The sequence below is a fragment of the Phoxinus phoxinus genome, assembly GCF_949152265.1.
Source record: "Phoxinus phoxinus genome assembly, chromosome: 18".
Classification (NCBI taxonomy): Eukaryota; Metazoa; Chordata; class Actinopteri; order Cypriniformes; family Leuciscidae; genus Phoxinus; species Phoxinus phoxinus.
In genome coordinates this window covers 9,054,847-9,081,342 of record NC_136893.1, presented here as the reverse complement: position 1 = coordinate 9,081,342, position 26,496 = coordinate 9,054,847, and the positions used below count along the sequence as shown (strand labels likewise).

The window sequence follows — 26,496 nt, the reverse complement described above, 5'->3', positions numbered from 1 at the left end:
CCAGGCCAGTAGTTGGCGATGTCACTTTGCAAAGAAACCCATGACTGAAAACGTAATACGCATCCACATAGCGTCACCGTTTTCACAAATTCACATTTTTGTAGTTTGCATGGAGACGATAACGGTCTTTTTTTCCACAACTTACACTGAAACCCGTTTTCAAAAGTTTCCAGGCCCCCAAAACGCAGTTGTTGTGTAAATGAACGGGCAAAACACAATTTTTTTCCCATTTACGTAAGTTAAAAACTGCTGTGTAAACGCCCCCTTAAATTGCAAAATATTTGGCTTAAAATAAATATTATTATTGTTGTTGATATTATTATTGTTATAATGATAATACATGTTTATCCTAGTAGTTTAATTATTTAGAAATGATTAAAATAGAAATAATATGTAAAATAGAGAAAATAGAACAAATAATAGAAATAATACAATAGAAATAAAAACATTGGTTCTGCATATTGGCAATCATCAGACAATTACAAATAAGAATAATTGATTTCACTATTGTTTGTGACAAAAATGATAATTGTCATTTTTTCTTATGGTTCTAATGGGAAATGCTCGTTTTGCTGGTTATGAGCTGCACTTTATTAGATTAAGTCAAATCAAATCAAGTCGTTTCAGCTTTTCCAAGGAAACACAATGTGCATCTGGTCAGTAAGAAGGATTGCCAAATGCTGTCCGCTCTGGAAAGAGTTTCCCCATCAGCAGTGCTGCCTCAGACTGTTGCCAGGGGTGACTGACAGGACTAGAATGAAGAAGGGAGGAGGGGGAGAGACGGATGAGGGGGAGGAAACCCGGCCAGCATTCGCGGGTCTTCCCCTGCTGGTCTGCTCCTACGCGAGCTGCTCGGAGCACACAACCTTCAAACAGACTGCTTTGCATTCCACACCAGCTGATGTAAGTGTGAATCATACACCTCAACAAAAGGGGATGCTTTTTTTTTGTCTATAAATGTGCACCATTTGGGGCTCTGCGACGTGCATTTATCCACCTTGTGCATACAGGACAAACTGTGAAACTGGAAAAGTGGAAATAATCGACTCAAGATAATTTTTTGTTCACTAGATGAAAAAGATGTAGCTTTAAACACTTGAAACAGCTCGCTAAACAAATGACAGGCCAATTTCAAGACGTGCCATAAAACACAGGCCACAAACTGTAAGCAGCGCGATTCACACCTCGTCTGAGAACGGCTGCTGCAGTGCTCGCCTCCCTCAGCTTTTTTCCTTCTTGCATTTCAATGGAAAAAAAGCATCACCGACTATTTAAGTTGTGGCAGGACGAGTTTTTGTTAACAGCACAGGGGCCTCAGCGGTGCGCAGGAAACCCTTTCAAAGCAACTGCCTAGCCGCAGGCATGTCTGAGCTTGCACAGCAGCCGTGCACGCCGTCCTTCCTTCAGAAAAGCCTGTGCAAAGGCACACGCTCGAGGAGACACATGTTAGAAACGTACTTACACCCACTCGGAGAGAACACTACAGACAGCAGACATGCAGCAACTGTTGCGCTACTCTCTTTCCTACACAGAGCAATAGCAAGAGTTGCAGTCACGGGTGAAGCGATTGAACATTTAGACTGTATTACCATGCACAAGAGAGGGAATGAGGAATCATAGACTCAAGTGTTCTCAAAAATAACGAGAGGACCTTTATATCACTTATGCAGATAAATATTTCATTTATAATACAGCCTAAACTACAACTGAACACTTCACAATGAAAACAACCACTAGAAAACAATTATCTCCAAAAGGTTTCAGTGTACAATGAACATACTCAGGGCTCCAGACACGTTTTGGGAGAAAAATTGTGAATTGTCTGATAAAAATGTGATTACAATTTAAAATCTGATTTACTGAACTACATGTTTGCTGTGCCTGTTTGTATCATATGCGTGTAATCAAAATCGTGTAATTATATATAATATGACAATAAATAATAATAATAATAAATATTTTTTAACTATTATTATTGAAAAATATAAAATATTATATATATTATATATATATTATATATATATATATATATATATATATATAACTATTTTAATTTATAATTCCACTGTAAAAAAAAATATTATTGTATTTTATTTTAAAGGAACACTCCGACTTTTTGGGACTTTAGCCTATTCACCTTATCCCCCAGAGTTAGATAAGTCCATACATACCTTTTTCATCTCCGTGCGTGCTTTAAGTCTGTTTGACGCACCCACCGCTAGCCTAGCTTAGCACAAAGACTGGATGTAAATGGTTGCAGCTAGCATACTAATCCAAATAAGTGACAAAATATCGCAAACATTTTCCTATTTACATGTTGTGATTTGTATAGTCACAGAGTGTACAAAAAACAAAGTCACATGAGACACAGACATATTTTAACAGTATAAATACTGGGAACTATATTCTCTGAAGGCGAAGCACTGCTACTTGGGCGGAGGGATAACCGCAGCACCTGAGACGCGCCGTTGTTTCTTCTGTCAACAAAACCAACGTGATGTCTCAGGTGCTGCGGTTATCACTCCGCCCAAGTAGCAGTGCTTCGCCTTCAGGGGATATAGTTCCCAGTATACGGTTAAAATATGTCTGTGTCTCATGTGACTTTGTTTTTTGTACACTCTGTGACTATACAAATCACAACATGTAAATAGGAAAATGTTTGCGATATTTTGTCACTTATTTGGATTAGTATGCTAGCTGCAACCATTTACATCCAGTCTTTGTGCTAAACTAGGCTAGCGGTGGGTGCGTCAAACAGACTTATAGCACGCACGGAGATGAAAAAGGTATGTATGGACTTATCTAACTCTGGGGGATAAGGTGAATAGGCTAAAGTCCCAAAAAGTCGGAGTGTTCCTTTAAACTAAGTGTTGCATTGGAATTCTCACTCGTCTTCTGTGAACAGTATAAGGCCTGCCTTCATTGATTTGATTGGCCACCTCAATCATTCTGACACTGACGAGCAATGTTAGACCGCTGAGTGTGTACGTTGTATTAGTGAGATGTAATTTGGTTCATTTCCTCATAATTTTTTTGTCTGCAGTCCTGATACTCTTGTGAATCTGCACCACTCTGGCTTCCAACTATTCAAGCTAGAGTAGATGGTGGTGGTGTTTTACTGACCACTGAATGGAAATATGGGAATACAAGCTCTTTGGAGCAGCAATTTCCAGGTTTTGTTCACCCACCTTTTAGAGATTAATACGTACTTACCACTCACCAGGTGAAAGTGAGGAAATCTGCGGTGAAATGAATATTGACCCACATTCCATTTACAAAGCTAGACCTTCATCTGTCCCTGTTGCATAAATGCAGTTAGATTATGATTGGGCTTTAGGAAAGACAAGCTACTCCTGATTCCAGTTTTTCAGAGTTATAAAAGCAGGAGATAGCTGGGAAGAAAGTAAACCAACCCTGTGATTTTCTAGCAAGCCCATAAGGCTATAGATTCCTCAGAGAATGAGTTACGATTATCAGGTAAACTAAGCCAAGAGCTCCAGAGAGAATGTGGGACTAAATTAGGACTTTTAATTTCTTTTGGGACATCCACAAATTTAGTATAGGGTTTCAAATGAGTCAGAGATACAAAACCGCAAACTAAAATATAATCATGTTGCACTGAGATGGATACGTTTTGGTCAGCAGAAACAAGAGTGGAAAAACAGGAATGACTGACTTTGTAAGCAATTTGGCAAAAGGTGTAAATGCAGGGGAGCAGAAAAAGACCTTCAAAACCCTTTCTCTTCAACTGTCGTGACTCGTGACTTATATAGCCCGGTCGGCTAAAACTGGATATGTGACAAAATACTTCCAGTATGGTATAAAAAAAAGATGCGTGTCTAACTGGAAGAGTTTAAATCTCTTATGATGTTGAAATAAGATGAACTTAATGACATTATCAGTCCACAGTTATTGGAAACCTTTAAATAAAAGACGGTTAAAATAAATAAGTACATAAAATCTGTATTATTAAGGCAGCATGAGCAATGCAGACATTTAGATATCCATAAATCTAGTGAAGAGATAATGGTAAAATAAACAATTCAGGGGAAAAATCAAGAGAATGCAACAGTTACTTAACCAGTTCAGATAAATGTGTCAACAAACATCATGATAAGAAGTACAAAAAGTAATTGCTGAATAAAACCAAACCATATTAAACCAAGCTATGGTGGTTTGCCAGTCTGTTTTGATGGGTTTGAATGGGTTTGGGGGACTTTTCGGTTGGTCAGATTATGAGACCACCTAAACCCAGTTAAGATCAGTATGGTATTCTTTGAAGTATGTTGCATAACCATATTTGTATTTTTAAACCGTAAAAAAAAAAACTTCCAAAAACCACGTAGGCTATTTAGGACTTTTCCTTCTTTAAGTGTATTTTACGTTTCCAAGCACATAACAGTAACACATAACTTGACATAACAGTAGGGTATGACTCACAGTCTCTAGTTCAGTGGAAGAGAAAAACAAAACATCTGACAAAACAACCAGATGAAGCCAACAACTTTGAAACAAAGAGTAAAACCACCAAAATGCAGTTAACTGGTACAATTAAAAATAGACTGATCTGTGCATCACACGAATGACTGAGAATCCCACAGCTAGGATGCGTCTCAAAATCTAGTGAGCTGTTTATCTATTTAGCTCACTAAAATACCTTAACAGAATTGTTTTCAAGACGTTCCGATCAGTTAACATATATTTATACGGAAGGCATGCTAGAAAATACAGTGATCTTTTTTTCCTGCACTTACATACTAACGAATTTACAGTCCGAACACACAGCAGTCCGATTCCCAAACGAATTACTCATATGAGTCGGTTCTTTTAAAGAACCGTAAAGATACAGCGCAAGCATCGTAGAATGATTCTTGAACGAATGGAAATTATGAGCCGGTTCTTTTTGTGAATCAAAAAAACTTATGAATCGATTACTGAATGTATGCTCATTTACTTAACCGCAAGTATTAATTTCGTCATCATTCACGACTCGAAAACAACTTTTATCGTCTTTTATGTTGTAGCCTACTGGCTGATAATGAGTTTGGCTACTGACTGGTTGTTTATATGACAATTATTTGATATACATGATGAGTTTATTTTATATAAACAATAGTTGAAACATGATACCAAATTTTGTTAGTTTAGTATTTGTATTTATTAAAGAGCTAATTATTGGACTGCATTTGTGTGGCCTAAAAAAAGTGTGTATAAATAGCCTACCTTTTGCAAGAAAATTTTATTCTGTTTATTTTTGTGCACGCACACACGCACACACACACACATTATTGTTATGCTAATGCTTTGTTGAAACCTGTAATTAACTCATCACTTGCTAACCTTTGAATGCAATCGATTTTTAAAAAGATATCTCTTCGTCAGAGTAGCCTACTAAAATAATGGCATTCTTAAATGGAACCGTTAAGGAACCGAACAAGTTTAAACGAATCGAAAGATTCATTAAATTCCTTACAATTCCCATCGTTATCAAGACAACATTCTGGGCATCGAATCGATTGAAGTCGCATATGAACACTCCGTATGGACAGTCAGGTTTTGAGTCGCTGCCGTTAGAAATGATGCATAAAAACGACATGCAGCACAGTATAAAATCCCTGCTAAATTACTGTTTTAAAGGTCGTCAACTCTCTAAAACTCGCTCGTCTCACCATAACAATAAATAAACATTTGCGTTACCTTAATGTCTTGAGGTCTGGAGCACCCGGTTAGTGATTCTGTCTTGTTTTTAAAACAGACGCCAAGAACAAAATCACTCAGATGCACTCAAAAACTGCTTCAGAGCTTACAAAATTAATAAATAAGTGGCGAAGGAGGCAGAACTAGCTTCGTCTGTGAGAAAGCGTTTAGCTGTGTTTGTCCGGCTGAGAACTGACAGTAAAGTGAACACGCCTAACTGTGAGTGACACTCCCATAAAGTCACAGCACCGCCCGCACTCGTGTCTGAGCTGAGCGATGCACTTTGATCAGATGTGTGTGTGGAACTCTGTGCTTCTCATCGAGCGTGATGATTGATTGATAGATAGACAGATAGATAGACAGATAGATAGACAGACAGACAGACAGACAGACAGACAGACAGATAGATAGATAGATAGATAGATAGATAGATAGATAGATAGATAGATAGATAGATAGATAGATAGATAGATAGATAGATAGATAGATAGATAGGATGGATGTATGGATAGATGGATGGATGGATGGACGAATGGACAGACAGATAGACAGACAGACAGACATTCAGACAGACAGATAGATAGGATGGATGTATGGATAGATGGACGAATGGACAGACACATAGATAGATAGATAGATAGATAGATAGATAGATAGATAGATAGATAGATAGATAGAATGGATGGATGGATGGATGGACGGATAGATGGACAAATGGACAGACAGACAGACAGACAGATAGATAGATAGATAGATAGATAGATAGATAGATAGATAGATAGATAGATAGAATGGATGGATGGATGGACGGACGGATAGATGGACGAATGGACAGACAGATAGACAGACAGACAGACAGACATTCAGACAGACAGATAGGATGGATGTATGGATAGATGGACGAATGGACAGACAGATAGAGAGACAGACAGACAGACATTCAGACAGACAGACATTCAGACAGACAGACAGACAGACAGACAGACAGACAGATAGATAGATAGATAGATAGATAGATAGATAGATAGATAGATAGATAGATAGATAGATAGATAGATAGATAGATAGATAGATAGATAGATAGATAGATAGATAGATAGATAGATAGATAGATAGATAGATATAGGCATATGCATGAATGATTAATCAACAGAAACTTGTTACATTTATGGTTACACATCGACAATCAACAGGGTGGTGTGACATTTAAACTATTAAAAGTGTCATCGTTAAATGCCATTATTTTCAGTGTTAGGCTTGGCATCTGAGTGATTGTATTTATATCAGTACTTAGTGCAACTGCTTTAACAGTTATCATACAATTAAGCTGTAATATATTTGATTGGCAAATGCTTGATTAACTGATACAGGAATTTGTGGTACCAGATTGTAAAAGCTCCAATCAAATCCTTACTTTTTGAAAGGGATTAAGAACCATTTCATTTATTAGGGAGACATGACTGTTTAACTTGTCAGGCTTTTGTGATTGCTCATGACAGGATGGATGGATGGTAGGTATTTGCAATATCAAAACCATAAGATAATTTTATAACGAAATATGAGACCAGCCAATGTAGCTTGAGTCGAGCAGAAACTGGTCAAGAGAGCTGCTGGGAAAACAATGCGACATTCCTTTCCTCACAGGCACTATAATGGGCTGGATTAAAATGACTTGCTGCATTCGTGGCTATGGCCTGGTCAAAGAAAATACCAACAACAGAAGGATTATTCCTGTGTGCACTGTTTGGGTTCAAGCCATTAAATAGATAGAGATCAGCAGATAAAAGTTACCATCACTAAACGGTAAATGGCAAAGTTAGCAGAAAATTATCATATGGAAACAGAAATACTTGAAAACCCCTTCAGACTGTTACATAAAAATGTAACCGTAAAATTGCACTTTAGTGACATTGTGTGGTAGAAGAGAGAAAAAACAACAAAAAAGGAAGTAAGGTCATTAAGCTGATTGGCATTGCATTGGTCATTTTTAAAACCACTGATTACAACAACACAACCAACAAGAAGTTCCTACTACCAAGTTAATAATAATAATAATGACAACGACACTAGTGTCATATTGCAAAATCAATGATATTTATTCATATTCTTTCAGTAACCCACAGCACAAAAGCAAGAATGAAAGACAAAAACAAACAGAAGACTGCCACATCCACGGACAATGCTGCAGCGGGAAACATGAGCTCTTTGAACGTTTCATCCCTGACGTCAGATGATAAATCCTGAGAGTCAAGAAAGTCTTGCGTGTCCAAAAAGAGATGATGAATCGGCCTCATTAAACTGAGCACAAGAAGTAGTGAACCTTTATTTAATGAACAGCATAAGGTGATCAGATCCATGAAGTGAAATCCACTGGGTCATGTTCAATTTCTCCAGCTTCAGGGTGAGATTGTGAGAAGCCATGTGACACATTATACAGCAATCATGCAGTAAAGTGTCGAATGAAGTGTGATAAGGCAGTTCACATACATTTCTCTCAAATTCACGTAGACCCGGCTGAATATTGCAGTTAAAACATTCTGGGTCCTTAGTTTTCAGCTCTTATTAAACAACATTTGCAAAAAAGCTACTGTAAACAACGCACTGAGCATTCAGGTCTATGTAACACTGAAGCAGATGACACACAATAGCTTCAAAGATACATTTCAGAATCGCTGAACTTACATTTTCGGTGTCCACGCAATAACAACAACAAACAAAAAAAGCAAGCACGATGTGCATTCAACACAATAAAACACTTTGGTTGCAAGGACAACTGTCGTACAACACAAATTAAACTGATTAAATCAACTATATACAATGAAGGTACGTAAAATATGCAAAATAAATTCTTAACCAATTGCACAATATACACAAATATACCACCGTCCCATCTCTTTATTCTTTAAAATTCATCAAGAGGTGCTGTGGCAAATGATGGATAAAAAAACGGTTCGGATGTACACTCCAGATATGGTTAAGCATCTGCAGACATTATGGTTTTACATCAGCTGTATTAAGTTGGTCATTTTTCAAAATGTTTGTATACTTCATATACATTTCATCCATCATTTATGGTTTCGCTAAATCACCTAGAAGAAACCTTTGAGGTCAACCAGACCAGTCTTAGAGAAAAAAAAAAGAAAAAATCTAGTTCTGATTATTAATAGTGAGAGAGCCAGTGATGCCAGTAGAAAATAATAAAAAGCATAAAAATATTGTTTCTGGAAAAATTTGAAAATTTAGAGTTTCTGGTTGCACATAAAAACTCAAAGAGCAGTGTGGAATAAAAGGTATCAACCCGGCTGTTGATTTACATCATACAAATCCTTCTTCACTCTTTCCTCAAGAAGGACAAACATCTTCACAAAACGAGATTCATGACATCTTGTTTTTCCAATCGCCACAGAGTGCAAACACCGAGAAGAGAGCTCTTTATCTAGCATACTTTAATCATAGCTCTCTTAAAAAACAAACAAACAAAAACAAACATTGAGATCCATGGTAGCTAAAACACACTACTGTAAATAGCAAACTGAGATGAAGACGGCAAAATGTCTACTACTCTATTAGAACAAGAACAGATAGCATATTTGTCTATATTTCTTAATCATCTGTATATACAAGAATCTTAACTGGTCTTTTTCACTGTTGAAAGCTGTGATTGACATGTATTTGCTCTCAAGAGAAATAAATGTTAAAGGGGAAATTAGACATCACTTCAAATCCTTTCGATTTCAATGTTAACGCTAAAACATATGTGTACCATCATCCCTGATAATGTTTCAAGTTGGTATTTGTCATTAGGGTCCACTTTTTGAAAAATGTCCTTTTAAGGCAAAGAGAATAGGAATGCTGGAGGTCGTCAAACGAGTGGAGAGCTTTCTCTGCCTTCGTCCTTCCAGAAAATTTGAGGTAAAGACTGCCGAAGAGGTCTTGATATTTTTAGTGGGATGATTTAAGAATCTTTTAGATTGGGGTGGGGGTGGTAATTCAGTTTTTGTAAACCCCTTCCTGCTTTTCATCGTTTGCACCCACCTATGTACAGACTATAAGATCTCCTCCACACCATGAGCGAAGATCATAACCAAACCTGGCTCCAGAATCATATCTTCACCCATGTGCTGGTTCTCACAGGCCATCACCACCACGGCCTGCTTACCCGGAATGCGCTTGGCCACATAGTTCTCGTAATATCGGCGGTTCATCTGCCGCGTCTCCAGCGTAGCCAAGCCTTGGGGCCAGTTGCGCTCGTGGGCGTTCTCGATGAGGTCATTCACGATCGACAAAGGACATCCACTGTCTATGAGCGACCGTTTGATGACGGCCTGGAGGACGGCGTCGGGTGTGGAGATCATTCCTCCCCAGCGGGTCACGCGAGCGGGCTGCAGAGAGTTCACCCATCTGTGGCCAAACGAGTGTAGTTAGTTTGACAGTCATCTGATTGTCAATTATGGTATTATAACTTGCTCAACAGTAATTTATTTGTAAATAATGAGCAAGTAAATTACTCGTGAGTACTTAGTAAACTGACATTCTATTCACAACACAATACAAACAACTATGATTATGGCTTTATATGCAAGAGATTTGGATTAATATATCCACTAAAACAATATTATATCTTTTCTTGACTTGTGTACTAACATTATCCCAAATGTTTCCAATAAGGTTTAAATCCAGAGAAATCAGGTTGTAATGTCATTGCGTTGCCTGTCAATGACGTAATATCCGCCTTACCCCCGAGTTCCGGTTTTAAAGGGTAACTCCCGCCAAATTGCAACCTAGGCTATTTTTGTTCATCTAACCGAGTCAAACATTCGTGTAAAAGCATAATTAGAATGGAAACTGCACTTTTAAGATTGACCGTATTTTCGTTTTCGGTGAAAATGCCTTTTGAATGGGAGTGCTAGAGGCACTACAATGATAGTTTTTTAAAAACAGCGATTTTGATGCTAAGAAGGCTCAACACAACATGAAACTGTGCTCGATGTATCACCAGGGGCTCTACACATGAACTGGAGCATTGACTACATTGTGTGTACACAAAGTTTACTAAAAAGAAAGGTTTTGTACGACTCACTTTATCAGTTAGTGTTTCCGGTGGCTGGAATTTTGCCAGTCAAAAGTAGTCGATATGAGGAAATGTCATGAACTTGTAATTCCAATGAAAAGCATGATAACTTAGACACTTAGCTCATGGCAATATATATGGAAACAAGCTTTATGAGCTTTCCATCTTTACTCTCCTCATGTTACATTTGCATTCGGAGATCGACTACTTTTGACTGACAAAATTCCAGCCACCGGAAACACTAACTGATAAAGTGAGTCGTACAAAACCTTTCTTTTCAGTAAACTTTGAGTACACAAACAATGTAGTCAAAGCTCAAGTTAATGTGTAGAGCCCCTGGTGATGCATCGAGCAGTTTTATGTTGTGTCGAGCCTTCTTAGTGTTTTAAAAATAGCGATTTTGATGCTATCATAGAAGTGCCCTAGCACTCCCATTCAAAAGGTACTTTGACCTAAAACGAAAATACAGTCAATCTTAAAAGTGGCGTTTCCATTCTGATTATACTTTTACATGAAAGTTTAACTCGGGTAGATTAACAAAAAGAGCCTAGGTTCAATTTTGGTGAGAGTTATCCTTTAATTCCATATAAACACCAAAGATGCTTTAATATATTGACAGGTTTGCAACTCTTTGGATACCTTTTATCGGGTTAGTCCTATTGTTTGAATCTCTTGTTTTCTAGATTTACCGTGAGTTAACATGTTTGTACCATGCCTCATAGACAGCAATATTTGATCAAGTGGCTAACATAACATAATAAGAAAGATTTTGATTTGCAGGAACAGTAATACAGCATTTTCTCCACCATACAATATACTTTAAAATTAATTGCATGCAATTTAGCATCCAGCTTTTATTAATATGATATTCTAATATCGATCTAGCTTACTGCAGTGGGCAGCAAGTGTCTCACACCAGCCACCGAGTGAACGTTATAACATAACTTTCAACACACAAATGTATTTTTAAGCGAGTAAAACAGCGCTGCGTTACCCTACAATTTTAATTTGAAAATGTCCCAGGCTCTCGGCCCACCCTGCTTCATACCACAGTAACGTGAATAAAACTTTAATACATTAGCTCATCCATGAATATGATTTCTGTCTGAGTCCCGTCTGATTGCTTTCCATCAGCTGTGGAGGTGAAGACAACTCCCATGATGCCACACTCATTCACGGCATCATCAAGCTACGCCCTTGTTGTTGTTTTGAATAAGCAACCTCTAACAGCAAAATTTACATACTGTGCCTTTAGATTTTTGTTTTTCATATTCTTTTGATAAATATATTAGATACAAACACAAATAATTAACACTCCCATTTAAAAGTTTAGGGTCAGTAAGATTTTTTTTTTGTAAAGAAATTAATCGTTTTATTAAGCAAGGACAAAAGATTTAAATTTTGAAATTAATCTTTTCAACTTTCTAGTCAAGGAAATGTGAAAAAATAATTACAGTTTCTTAAAATAAGCAGCACAGCGGTTTTCGCCATTGATGATAGTAAAAAAATTGTGTCTTAAATGATTTCTGAAGAATCATGTGACTGGAGTAATGGGTGCGTCAGATTTCAGTAATTCAGCTTTGCGTCAGAGAAATAGTTTACATTTTGTAACATATTACAATAGAAAACACTAATAATTGTAATATTTCACAATATTACTATTTATAGTATTAATATTACTATGTATTTCTGGTCAAATCAATGCAGGCTTAGTGAACATAAAAACTAAAAAAAAAACTAAAAAAAACATGCCAACCCCAATTTTTTTAATGCAAGTTTAAAATTATGCAAAATTAGTTTAAACAGTCTAGTTTGAATTCATATTGACATAAACAGAGGCAGAAGAAGAACAGATCACTCACTCCAGGATCTCATTGTACTCTATGCTCTCCTCCAGGTTCTGTAGGTTAGGGTTAGCGCTGCGTATTGCTCGCATATAAGCTTTCAGGAGCTGGATGTCACGTTTCTGAAAAAAATAAATCATGGGCAGATTAAAAATACAGAGCCTAGAATCCAAGAAATTATGGGAAGTTTTTAATCCACCAGGACTGACCTGCTCTGCAAGTTGGTGCTTATGCTCAGCGGCAGTCTTCTCCAGATCTGCAATCTTGGTCTGCTGTTGCTGCACCACACTGCGTAGATGCTTAATACATTTGTGATTTGGCATCTCATCTTTGGGCATTTCTAGCCTAAAGAGTAAAAGCAGATTTGAGTATGATTTGTGTAGCAGTCAGGCACAAACAGAGATTTTTTTTTTTAATTTAAGAGATTTTCTGATGGTACCCCCATCTGTAGAACTTAGTGGCAACAGTGCTACTGCTCTCGGATGTTAGTCTGGAGCCCTGCATTCTCCCTCCAAAGACTGCTATGAATTACCAAGTGGGAACTAGATGGCGAAGATGGTTGTTCAAGTACGTACCCGCAACCTTCCTCACACGTGACAGGTCGTTTGGGGTTGTGCTCGCAGTCCTTGAGGTGCGACTGCAGCTGGTCCAGCCGAAGGGTGGCCGTGCAGCCGAAGCCGGCGTTATCACAGGACATCTGCAGCTTGGAAAGCATGTTACGCATGATGCGGGGGACGGGTCGAAGGTGGGCAAGGGTCACAACGGTGCGGTCCACGGGGCAGATCTGCTGCTGTGCAAACCACTGTGTGATGCAGGCATTACAGAAGGCATGCTCACAGTGAGGGGCCTGAGAAAACAGAAAAACGGATCAGGAAGTAACTTGAACTCAGTAGGCACTGACTTTTCTGGCTAACTGATGTGCATTTTTCAGACCTTTTACTGTCTAGTTGTTTCATGTTACAATAAGCTTTTTACTAATATGCAAGGAAAAAACAGTTATCTATAAATAATCAATTGTAGTTTTTTTTATTAGCAATTTTATTAATAAAACTAAAAAAAAATTGGTGAAAGAAATATAGCCTGTCAATTCCCCTTAATTCCCTTGCCATTGGCAGGTTTTACAAAGAAAAATTTGGACCTTTGTGATTGTGAAACACATTCACACAATGGTCTCAGGGCAGTGACATCTGATAACCACAAACCCATAATGTCGTGACAGAGGCTCATATCAAGGTGTTCTGGGATGCTGCGGTTGAATGAAAATAAATATCGACCTGCACTGGCTCCTCTAGCACCCCGCTGCAGATGGGACACAACAGATCCTCGTCCACCTCTCCTTGGAACCTGGTGACGTCGTACCCCATGGCACATTACCGGAACCCTTTGATATCTGAAACAAAAGCAGCAGGAAGAGCGTGTAGTGAGAGCTCGGCTAGTACGCTTGCCAATTGCCTCTGAGACAGAAAAGCATGAGGAGCTCTGGGTGTAAAACAAGATGAAACTGAAAACTTGCAGCCTTTGTTGGCCATTTTGAAGTAAAAAACAAATCTAACACAGGAGCAGAAGAACTGAGGAAGCAGGCCTAAAAAGGATTTAAACCAAAGTACTAAACTGAAGCTTTTATTCAGGATTACAGCGAATGGCTTAGATCAAAACAATAACAAAAGATGTGTTCTTTTAGGGATACTAGCGATGCAGCCTTTAAATTTGGCTAAAACAAGACATCGCTTTCGCTTCTGGAACACCCTTTATGCCAGAAGCAAAACAATGCTTTAAAATGTAGGTTTCGGAAAAGCTATCACAAAACTCCTTAGAAGCACTAAAAGTAAACTGATAGAGGTTTAATGATCATGGCATTTTGAGCTGAACACGGAGGCACTCAATATCCTGCTACAATACAGAAGTAATATGATCGCATTTCCTGTTCAAAGGTGACCTTTTTCTTCTTTTTCCACTAGCACTACACAGCTCTCTCAAGTGAAAAATGCAATGGCTGTGTGTTTGTGTGTATGCTGGTATGAGATTACTAATGTGCTGTCAAGGAAATATGGGTCCTCTGTGAAGTGTGGCGGCAAACTCAGTAAAGCAACATCATTTTGAGTGGCCTAGAGATTGCATTAAGATTAATATTGTGTGGATGGAAATTTCACCTCCTTTCTGACTTCATTTTGGGAAACAACAAAATGGAAAGCAATCATTAATCAGTTAGATGAAACTGTCTGTGTTTTAAATGGGTGTGACATGATAAAAAAAAAGAAAAAAAGAAAAAAAAAAAACCATCACTTATATGTAAATTCAGTTTTAGTCCTAACCAGCTGCAACAAGCGTCAGGACATTTTGTAAATTGGTTGGTTTCTATTTTTCCACAAGAAATCTTATGGCACCAAATCGTTTCATGTAGCTGTGTATATTTAACATTAAATAGCCCTGATTCCCATGTGATAGGCTACTTTTCACTTAGCAGCAAGTAAAATATAGAACAAAAGTAGATTAAACGTAGACATTCACAAGCAGAGTATCTGTTTTTGAAATAATACTAGAGAACAAATAGAAATTCTATTTAAAAAAAACAATATCTACACACATTTCTGCAATTAATTTATATTTACGGAGACTGCAGTGCCATATTTTGAACATATTTGAGTGTTTCCGGTGCCAAATTACTATTGGTATCAACCATTTTGGATAAACTCAATCCTAGACTACAAATAAAAACAAAACAAACTGTTAGTCATTTTACATGTCAGTAAGACCGACATTTTCGATCGAGTGAGCGATTATTAGCCAAAATAAACTCCAAAGACAGTTATTAAAATCCATCTTCATTATTCATCACTCATCATTATCTGTCCTAGAACTCACAGAAATCAGACCTTGATATACCACATAGATCAAAAGATAGATCTATAGTAAAATGCATTAACTTCTATGAAATATTCATGATCTGAGCAATTAGAAAGTGCACAGTAGCATTAATGGAGTACAAGTGATTTAACTGCCATTATATTTAAAAGAAAAGACCATTCGTACCTCACTAAAGCACAGCCCTCATGTTCCCTGTACAATGAGCGGTCCTCATGTGTCAGGTGGGCAAGGCGACTTTCCTTACGATGCAAGACCGACCATCCCCCTTAAGAAAGAGAAAGGACATACATTACGATGCAATCAATACACTGCTATTAATTAAGACTCAAAAGGCCTGTTTGAAACACTTCCTGGAAGCTTCAGACAAGTTTGGCATGTTTACCATCATCAATTAGTCCATTCCCTATTTCAAGCGGTTTTGTATCCAATAGACGTCGTCATTTAAGCTTATCGAGATGCTTTTTCCTTCCACTTTGTCTCTTGAGTGAAAATCCAAAACCATTAAAGCCTTGATGTATCGCAATCGAATTAAGAGTCAGCTCATTTAAAAGGGCTGATGACGTAATGGTACAACAAGACACATGTGTACACCCTATCACAGGGTTGGATGTGTGATGAAATGTGTTCACTTTGCAATATATATTTGGGTGGCCATCAGTGGACAGTGCTTTAAGAGTGATTATGAAACAATGACTCAAATGTGGTTCACACAATCAGAATTTAGCCTGGTATGTAAAAAAATACCATAGTCTTACATTGAGCCATTTATAGGGACCAAATCATCAGAGGCTTATGGCTGGAATGGCAGCAAGCAACCACCCAGAACACCCTGGCAACAATTACACCCTCAAATTATAGCGGTGAGTTTTCAACTCAATGCAATCACAAAATCTTGTGTTTTTAGACATCCATCACTTTTCCACAGCCTACTGAAACAAAGCAGATGTGGTCTGCAAGGATTAAACATGTATGATGTAACAGCGCTAAAAACACTTTTACCAGCACTAATTTTCCCTTAAATCTGATAAGACATAAAACAGAAGAAGGAAAATGCTGGGGTTACTACACAGATCAATTTTTCTTGTTTGTTAAATCCAATCCAAATCGAAGAACGGTACAGCATCTCTTTCGATTCATAACAGTTCAGGGAGGGGTGGTGTTTTGTCCCAGTAGGCTGGTGGTGACCTAATTTTAGCTTGTCTAAGCAGATGGAGGGGGAGAGCGTGGGTGGTTCAGAACGTTCTCCCCTAAACCCCCATTTCAGCGATGGCATCCCTCGCTTTCATTCAATAAAGATCTAGTCGATCATGCACGGATGCATGATCACCAAATGTGCATTTGGAAGAACAGAGCTGCTCTGGCAAACATTTACGAGTGGCAAAAAATATTTTGTTCCATTAAACAAGTGTAAACTGCCTTATATTTTGGACCACTTAGCAGATGACAGGTCTGACAAACCACTACATTTAAGTGGGAGATCTTTAGATGTCATCAAGAGGGTCCTACACTGCAATCACTAAGGGACCATTCAATTTTATTTGTAGAGTGCTTTTCACAAAACACGTATTATTACATACAGAGAGAGAGAGAGAGAGAGAGAGAGAGAGACAGACAGACAGACTCCTGCAAAGACACCAATAAAAAAATAAGCGTACTCATTGAGGGGTTAATGTTAAATGGACAGATGTAGCCATTTAAACGATATGCATATAGATCATAAATAATTGCATCTGAACATAACAGTCAGTCTTGAACATTAATATATCATGCTGGATTCAGACAGACAGGCTAAGTTAACTAACGTTAGTACATTCCTGTTAACATACATACAGTAATAAACCAGGCATGACAGCACACCTGTAAACAAATGTATAGCTATCACACCTCCTGGCGATGAAAAAGGCTTCAAGTCTGCCAACCTAAAACACGTTTGCTGATGTGTTTGAGCGACTAAATGTGTCGCTTAGCATTAGCCGGCTCGCTAAGGGTGATGTGCAAAAACAACCAAAATAATCCTCACAACCATATGACGTATTTGTCGTGTTCACGTTTTTTTTCTACAGCAAGGAACGAATGGCTCAAAATGTATTTTATTCACTGTAAAATTACATTTAAAGCATCCGCTCATGCTAAGGAGCTAGCGTGGCTAACTAGCATGAAATCCAACTAGCTGACGTATGCGAAAGAGCAGATTTGGTCTAAAAACATTAACGTTACACCACACGTTATTAAATGCCACATTACAATTTCTAGCCATCAGCATAACCCACGTACATGTCATTTAAACACCGTTTAAATAACGTCTTGTTGTGTTCATGTTTCGTGACTGCATTTGCCTTTAGTTTGTGCTACTATACGGTCATTTTACAAGTCGACATGAATAAAGCGTTAAAAATCTAACGTTATCAGCAGGACTGTAATACCTGTTCCCGTAGATTGCGGTATTCCTCCAAGGCTTTTAATGTGATTTCTGGATGTAGAGACTGATATTTGTAGTGATCTGAGAGATGGCTGATTTCTCTTCCTGAGCCGAGCGGATGAAGTCTGAATCTGCTGCTGCGCCTACAGGACAGTGTGTGTGTGGAGGAGCAATTATACCAGATTTACCCTTAAACATAGGCTACCGCATGCTTACTAATCTAAAAGCATAGTAAGGTATATATAAGAATGAAAATACAGATGACATGAAAGTTATTTGAACAGGTCAAAGCAGGCCTACTCAATAACATCTGACGTGATGGAAGTGAGCATGTGTTGAATTTACAATCACAGACAGTCAGTCATGAGGTAAACCAAGTTGATCAATACCTTCGCGTCGTGTGATCTCTGATAGATTCAAAGCTGGCCGCTGGTGAAACATTAACCTCAGATTCATAAAAACAGTGCGGCATGCCTCATGCTTAAACACTGGGATACTGAGAGGATACAGGAGATCATGGAACGCGCTTAAGAGACTGCAGAAAATAATGGATGGACAGATAGTCTGGTAAAGAGTTGATCCGTTAAAGCATAAATTCTAAATGTATATTCTATATATATCTTATACTTGCATATAACTTTAAAGACTGCATGTTAGCTAAATTAATTACAATGTGCTTCCTGCAAGTTTTTAATTTAAGAATCTTCTAAAGTATTTATTCTTTTAAACTTTTGTTTTATTACAGTAACAAGAATGTCTTTAGCAATAATTTATTTCGAAAATTCTACACAAAAAGGCTTACACAGATGAAAATTGCTCAAATGTTGCTCTCTCATAGCTCTGAATGTTTCTTAGGCTACATTGCATAGCATAATTGCTAGAAACACATGACTTTTAATTAAAGAGCTGCTGTATAGCCAAAATAATCTTTGATGCATTAATTTCCTATTATCTCTGTAAAGCTGCTTTGAAACAATCTGTATTGTAGAAAGCGCTATATAAATGTATGTGACTTGACTATTCTAATGCAGCAATGCCTATTGAATTATGCTTAATTAAAACTTATATTGATTGCTGAGGCCCACATGATAAAATGATTAATATTTGTTTTCATTTCCCCCAAGGACGACTCTGAGCTTGAAGCTTCTGCTCTACCACTGTATGATTTCTGTGATGATCCCACCATTCCTCATACTGGCAACACATGCCCAGGTCGACAAGGTCAAAAAGTTGAATGAGAGCACACAAGTCAAATCTACACAGGAACAATTAGAGGAAGCTTTTGAAGAGCAGGTATGTTTAGAGGATTTTATAAAAAAACTAAAGTTTAAGTATGCTTGTCTTTGAGAATCCAGAGTGACTTTTGTGATTTACTGGTTCCTACATGCCTGGTAAAGTAGATCTACCACATTCCTTGTGGGATTTTTTAAAACATAGGCTAAAGAAATCAAGTGATTTTAACACTGAGCGCAAAAATCTTATCAACAATGACTCTGATGCAATCACTCAAATTTAACTAGGTTACAGTTTCAGCACCTGTGTTGAAATTCATGGATTGGGGTTACAGTTGCAGACTGAGTTTATAACCACAATGCACTATCATAAAAAGATTTACATGTGTGGACCTTGAAAATGATGGCTGTTGACAAAATAGTGATCCAGATTTAATATTCTCTCAAGGGCTACTACTTGCAACGCCTGTTCCTTCAGTATGGGGACAATGAGACTTTAACCTATGAGGGTCTGCAGAAGTTGCTAGGCAGTTTAGGTCTGGGGGAAGTCAGTGTCCTGGAGATCCAACATGGTGGAGTGAAGCATTCTTCTCAAACCCTGTCCCATTCCCACTCACATGATGACCATCATCATCATCCAAAGACCACAAACTCACCTCCACTCAAAGAAAGGTAAGATGGCTAAACATTTATTGCATTATCTTCTCTACATTCACAGATTCTGGTTGGTGCCAAAGACTAATCCATTCAAACGTTCAGTCCTAGACCTCACAATAAAGCAGTGCTCAGTGGATCTCCTGCAGAATGGGGTCACTCTGACTATTTTCCAAACCCTGGCCTAAGACACAAAGTGGAAGAAAGTGTGTCACCACTGTCAGTCCATCCTACAGAGAAACACCTTCATGGGAATGTGAGTATTTTCTCCTGGACTTCCTGTTAGGGTGTTACAAATGGACAAAGTCTACAAATGAATCCTCTTCACTATCACATGACCAAAGGTCTGTTGATATCTTGAGGTGTGCAGACAGTAAAATTCAATCCATTTGCCTTTCTTGGCCTGTGTGAGGTACACAGGCTATTTTGGAGAGAGATAATAAACTGGTTAGTGCTGGTTTAATGCTGGTCTAGCTGGTGGGCCAGAAAAGCCATAGTGTATATGAGTAAAACTCAACTGGCAAAGTTAGTTGACCATCATGGTCATATTTTTTTTTTTTTTGGTGATGCTGGTTGATCAAATTATACTGGTTAAACTCAAAGCCTTAAATAATCCTTCTTGAACCACCAGAAAATATCGTTAAAAAAACACAGTATCTAACATATGTAAATATGGAAGCCCATTTCTGCCACATTAAAAAAAAATCATGCTTTGGTAAATCATAATTAGGACATTAATAGTCACGACATTATGACATTAATAGTCACGACATTATGACATTAATAGTCACAACATTATGACATTAAAGTCATAATTACGAGATGAAAAAGTAAAAATGGTGACATATTAGGTCATAATTGTGAGTAATTATGACAATTATGACAAAAAATAATTGACAAAGATTGAAATGACAAAGTATTGAAATTACGAGTTAAAATGTAATAATCATGAGATAAAAAGCCTCAATTTACAAAAAGTTTAAATTATGACATGAAAACCATAATTATAAAATAAAAGTCAAACTTATGATAAAATGTCGACATTATGAGTTAACATTGTAATAATTATGACAAAAAATGACAAAAACTATTTTTATAAAAATTTTGAAATTATGAGCTAAAAAGTAAAAAAAAAAAAAAACGTAATTGAAATATGATAATTTTGATTTTATAATCTCATAATTTAGTATGTCATAACAGACATGACTTTTAATCTCATAATTTCAAAGTTTTTGTCATAAAGTTAATTACCATTTACCAAAGCATTATTATTTTCTGAAAGTGTCAGAAATGGGTTTCCATTACGAGATAGGTAGTCGTAGTCATTATCTGATATGGATGAATTTATATCTTTCAAATATGAATTTGAGACTATTTTGCCTGTATATTGTCCCATAAGGAAAATAATAGTTATTTACATCCGACCTTATACTGACATGACGACCACTGCAACAATATTGCAGTAATAGCTGCCTGACTTCAAATAATAAAGTCAGTTCTGACTTCAGTGTATAAAACAAGAGAAAGTGGGAGAAATGGAAGTAATGTAAGTTTTACTTTGAAGAGCACTGTAATATGCACCATTGCAACAGACAACAGCGGATAAGGAAAACTGACCAATCAGAATCGAGTTTTCCAGAGAGCCATGTAATAATGTTGAATCTGAATCTTATCTCACATTTTTTATTACCTTATCGCAGTGTCTAAACGTTACCCAGCTCTTGTGGAACTTTGGGCTGGGCCAAGCGTCCCATATCACTCCTGCCCACTTCACCTTCCTGTGCCCTGCCCTCCTGTACCAGATTGACACCCGAGTGTGTCTGCGACACACAGAGGACCAGTCACAGGGAAGCAAAACCAGTGAGGGATTCCTCAGAGGTGTGTGTGTGTGAACTGTTTCCCTTAAGTATAATATCAGAACAAATTTGTGTTTGTTTTCATGATAATGATTAAACAATAATTTGATCTCAGCTCTAGGTTGGGCCTCCTTGGCACTCTTTGTCATCAGTTTGCCCTCTCTGGTTGCCCTGGGACTGGCACCCCTGCTTCAACCTTCTATCCTTCAAATATTCCTCTGCCCGATGGCTGGGATGGCAGTGGGCACGCTCTGTGGAGATGCCCTCCTGCACCTCCTGCCCCATGTAAGTAACACAATGCAAATGAAAAGTCACATAATTATTCTGTAATTCTTTAAATATCCCAGCTAACAAAAATATGTCATAAGAGCGTTTTGCTAATGTTCCCATTAAGTTATAAAAACATAATTTTAAACATTCTCTGAATGTTTAAAACCCCCGCAGGCATGGTTTCACACACAAGGCTTAGATTATGCCAGTATTAGGCCTGAGTTCAATTAGGATAAGTAGCTTTTATAAACGTGCCTTAGAAAAAACATTACTGGTGTGCATCTTGAGACAAAACAATGGCACTGACATATTTTAAGATATCAGTGCAAGACAAGTTGCTTTCAGTTAAAAGAGTTCAAACATGCATTTTAGTCTGGGACTAAAGTTTAAAGGGATAGTTGACCCAAAAATGAAAATTCTGTCATCACTTACTCACCCTCAAGTTGTTCCAAACCTGTATGAATGTTCTTCTTCTGCTGAACGCAACTCATTCTTCAAAATATCTTTCTTTGTGTTACTTTTGAATGTTCTTTGAACAATCTGAAACAAGCAGTAACATTTAAAAAATGTTAGATGAACTAAAACATTTCAGAACATTTCAGATGTTTTAAGAACTTTATTAAAGACCAGATAACTTTGAATGAACATTCCATTAACGTTACATTTTGTTCACAACTTTGAAAGAACTTGCTAGAACGTTAGCTGAAGTTCTGAGAAAGTTCCCTGTTAGCTGGGATACACTAAAATGATCTATTAAATTATAAATTATTAAATTATAAATAATATATATATATATATATATATATATATATATATTATATATATAAACAATAATATAAAAAAACGAATAAAATAAAGTTAATTTTTTTTATTCAAGTGCTATAGATGTTGGGTGTTTGTGATTTCAGGCCATCTTCAGTCAACACACTGCACACCAGGATGCTGTTTTCAAGGGTCTCAGTGTGCTGGGAGGACTTTACCTTCTATTCGTCTTTGAGAGTCTTCTGGGAATTAAGCAACATTTCAAGGTGAGCTTCGTCCAGTGGGAAACATATTTTTTGGACTTTCATTATGACCTGGTGACTTAAATAAAAACACTTAGTTTTGAGGAAAGAGTGGTTGTCATTTATCATTACAAAATGTTCCCTTCTTTTAACAGATTTTAAAGAAAAGGAGGCACAATGTAGAGTCTGGAAGGGAGCTTGACGACCTGCAAGGTATTTTAATTTCACACGTGAGAAAGAGCAAACCAGAAAGGAAAAAAAAAAAAAAACGATTACGCATCTTATAAATGTATCTGTATTCTGTTATAGGTACCTCATTAGCCAATCAGAATGAGAGCTCAGGGCATGGGCATTCTCATGGGCAGCCTGGACCAGGGAAAACAAACATCAGAAGCATGGCATGGATGGTGGTGATGGGAGATGGAATACATAACCTTACAGATGGACTAGCCATTGGTAGATAAAACGATCACTCATTAAAGGTGTACTAACTACTAAATAATAATATTAAAATTAATGTTTCATTAATTACACTTTCATTAGATGAAGATATTTGTAAAAAAATAAATGATATGTATATATATATATTTAATGACAATTAATAGGTAATTTTCATTGCCATTAAAGTGAAATAACTGAACATAAACATACAAGCTTGATAAAAAGGATCATTCTAGAAGAAAATTTCAGATGGCACTTAAAGGCTTTTGCATCTGAAGTCTTCATACATTACCGTGAATTGGTGCACAATGTAAAATATTTGCCCTGTCACAAAACAGGCTGAGAAACACTGACCTTTAATTTAGGTATAAAAGTATTTTTGAATGCATTTATTACATTTAATCTTCATTTTTCTTTTTGTCCTCTAGGTGTTGCGTTTTCTCAGAGTCTGACCGGTGGACTCAGCACTACGATCGCTGTGTTCTGCCATGAGCTTCCACATGAGCTGGGTACACCATTGAGTCGTTTCAAGTAGCCTATAAATGGTCATTATGAATCATCATAATGTATTGCATATATATATGTTTGCTTTTGTCTGCAGGTGATTTGGCGGTTCTGTTGGCTGCAGGCTGGCCTGTACGCAGACTGGCTGTGTTCAGCGCGATCTCGGCTCTGCTGGGCTTTCTTGGTGTTTTTACAGGGACGGCGCTGGGAAACCAGTGGGCGACACACTCACCTTGGATTCTCACCGTCACCGCTGGGGTCTTCCTTTATGTTGCTCTTGCTGATATGGTAAACATAATGTTCATTTAAGACTTCTTCATTTTTATTTGACTTGAAAAGCTAATATAATTCAGAATGCCTATGTCATGAAGTCACTGCGGTTTTAACTCACAAATTGCTAGTAATTTCACAATTAAGTATAAAAGAATGGCAATTAACACTGGATTAAACATGAAATCTGAAGTAGAAAGACTGAAGGTTACACTTTACAATAAGATTCCATTAGTTAATGCATTGACTAATGTCAAGTGTAAATAAGCAAAACATTAATTCATCTTTGTTAATGTTAGCTAATAAAAGTACAACTGTTCATTGTTAGTTTGTGTTAGCTCAGATCCATTAAATATTATATTAATATATGGTTTACAACTTTTTATTTTAATAGGCTTAATGTATTTGTATATTTTTTAATTAACAGTGAAGATTAATAAATGCTTTAGAAATATTTTTCATTGTCATTTCATGGTAACAAATGGAACCCTTTGTGTTATCACACTGACTGACTGACATAATATTTTCTCATAGAACACACTGTTTTATTTATAACTGTATCATTGTAGTTAATGTTAAAGACTGCATCTCCATAACAGTCATAATGAATACAGTATATTTATATAACTTTAACGTTGTGACGCTGTTTCCCTAGATGCCGGAAATGCTCCATGGAGATGCTGGATCTCTGAGTCCTCTGAAGCGCTTCCTCCTGCAGAGTCTGGGCCTGCTGATAGGGGGCGCCATCATGCTTTGCATCGCCCTTTTTGAGGATCATATTGCCATTAGTCTGGGAGAAGACTAAGGATATTAACTAAAGAACATTCATATGCAACGTCATCCTCAGGATAACACCTGTGTGAGAATTTCCATCCAAACCAGCAGTATTGTGCACATACCTCATCCCATTATGAACTACTGTGTAGATGTGGATATTCTGAAGAAAGTGCACTGGAACTGGATAATGGATCATTATAAAAAGAGGAACAATGGGAGGCTCTCATACATAGGCATCATCGGTCAACATATTTTAAACTGAAGCTCACTAAAGTTTTTTTTTTTTCCTTCTGAATTTTATGTGGGAAATACATCTGAATAATGTGATCCTATGTGTATCCTATGAGGAAAATAGTTATCAATACGTCTTTCATTTATCATATAAATATTTCTATGCCTATTCAACCTTAAACGCTTTTTTTAAAATGTTTTGAACATGGTTGTTAAAATGATAATCTACAATCTTTACAAATTTACAATAAGCATAATGTCATTGTTTCCAGCAAAAGGGTGTTTAAGAATTTGTTCTTTTATTATATTTTTTAATTGGTTATAATTTCATAATTTTTATATTAGAATAATTTCCAGGTATCATTGCAAATTAAAAATTTTTTTGCAATAAAAATGTTTAATGAAAAATATAACCGCCCTTGGCATTCATATGATTTGCTAAAGAGGAAAAGGGATTGACTTTAATTTGAACCAAAGCAGTTGAAAAATTCCAAGTTAAAAGGCCTATACGATGCGATTTAAATACATCCCATCACAAACATGATATTTAATAAAATATGCCGTTACCACATGCTAACATTGTGTAGTGTTAAGAGAAACAGAAGACACAAAACAACAACTTGTATGTAGCAATAGCATTTTATTTCAACATTACCAATTCTAAGCCACGATACTGAATGACAAGACCTACTGGCTGCAGCAGTTCATGAACCTGACTAACAAAAACATATGGGATTTTTTTTTGTCTTTAAAGTCAGAGAGACCAATTCATTTTTAATAAGCTCAAAATTAAAAATGATTATGTTCTTTCTTACTTAAATACATGTACAGAGTTTCACATCTGTTAGTAACAAGTAACCATTCACAAGCTCATACTATGAATTAACAAGGCAAAGTGCTTTCAGGATTGCATTGTCACATAAGGAAATGAATGGCTTGAGGTCTTTTTGTGGGGTTGAAAGGGTGAGGGTTCTCCTTCCTCAAGTCTAGGAGGGGGGTCACGTGACCGTCCTGACAGATTCAGGTAGAATCCACCAAATTCGCCCCGTGCCCCCAGGTCCAAAATGGATATGTACAGAGGTACAAAGTTGGCAGGGTGGTGGATAGCTAACGCGAATTAGCCAGTGACCGGCGTAGTGTTTTTGGAAGGGCGTAAGGCTAGGGAATTCTACATACCCCATATTTTAGTACAGAATGAATGTGCATAACTCAAACCAACCCCCTTTCAAACCCCCACCACCAGTAGAAAATTGAGTTGTTGCTTCAGTACCAAAGTCATACAACCATCCACGCACTCTACTGAACTCGACCAAATACACGTACATACCATGAAGAGCTGTAAACTTGAGTTCAGAGCGCTC

At 37.2% G+C, this 26,496-nt stretch overlaps 3 protein-coding genes across 6 annotated transcripts in view; 1 reads left to right on the top strand and 2 right to left on the bottom strand.

The window, feature by feature from the left end:
• Positions 1–5,908, bottom strand: part of dgkaa (diacylglycerol kinase, alpha a) — a 28,814-nt gene extending 22,906 nt beyond the window's left edge. Inside the window, exon 1 of the mRNA XM_079588734.1 lies at positions 5,698–5,908. The gene's annotated coding sequence lies outside the window, so the exon portion shown is untranslated. The remainder of the gene's footprint in view (positions 1–5,697) is intronic.
• slc39a5 (solute carrier family 39 member 5) lies at positions 786–25,439 on the top strand. Of its 2 annotated transcripts, XM_079588735.1 has the most exons (13): positions 17,995–18,220; positions 18,311–18,463; positions 19,021–19,189; positions 19,577–19,800; positions 19,888–20,038; positions 21,483–21,660; positions 21,754–21,923; positions 22,817–22,936; positions 23,068–23,125; positions 23,222–23,368; positions 23,782–23,862; positions 23,955–24,145; positions 24,783–25,325. In XM_079588735.1, exons 2-13 carry the CDS (start codon positions 18,444–18,446, stop codon positions 24,930–24,932), a joined length of 1,659 nt encoding a protein of 552 aa, XP_079444861.1. In that variant the 5' UTR covers positions 17,995–18,220; positions 18,311–18,443; the 3' UTR covers positions 24,933–25,325. The 2 variants fall into 2 exon arrangements, with proteins under 2 accessions (XP_079444862.1, XP_079444861.1); XM_079588736.1 differs by lacking the exons at positions 17,995–18,220; positions 18,311–18,463 and adding an exon at positions 786–903 and having other exon boundaries at positions 24,783–25,439.
• On the bottom strand, positions 7,770–18,402 carry rnf41 (ring finger protein 41). Of its 3 annotated transcripts, none has more exons than XM_079588738.1 (8): positions 18,286–18,402; positions 17,901–18,039; positions 15,643–15,742; positions 13,887–14,002; positions 13,188–13,459; positions 12,822–12,957; positions 12,631–12,734; positions 7,770–10,098 (listed from the first exon to the last, which is right to left on the bottom strand). In XM_079588738.1, the coding sequence occupies exons 4-8, from the start codon at positions 13,974–13,976 to the stop codon at positions 9,744–9,746; spliced, it is 957 nt and encodes a 318-aa protein (XP_079444864.1). In that variant the 5' UTR covers positions 13,977–14,002; positions 15,643–15,742; positions 17,901–18,039; positions 18,286–18,402; the 3' UTR covers positions 7,770–9,743. The 3 variants fall into 3 exon arrangements, with proteins under 3 accessions (XP_079444864.1, XP_079444865.1, XP_079444863.1); XM_079588739.1 differs by having other exon boundaries at positions 18,197–18,324; XM_079588737.1 differs by lacking the exon at positions 18,286–18,402 and having other exon boundaries at positions 17,901–18,259.
• Positions 25,440–26,496: the final 1,057 nt, after the last annotated feature.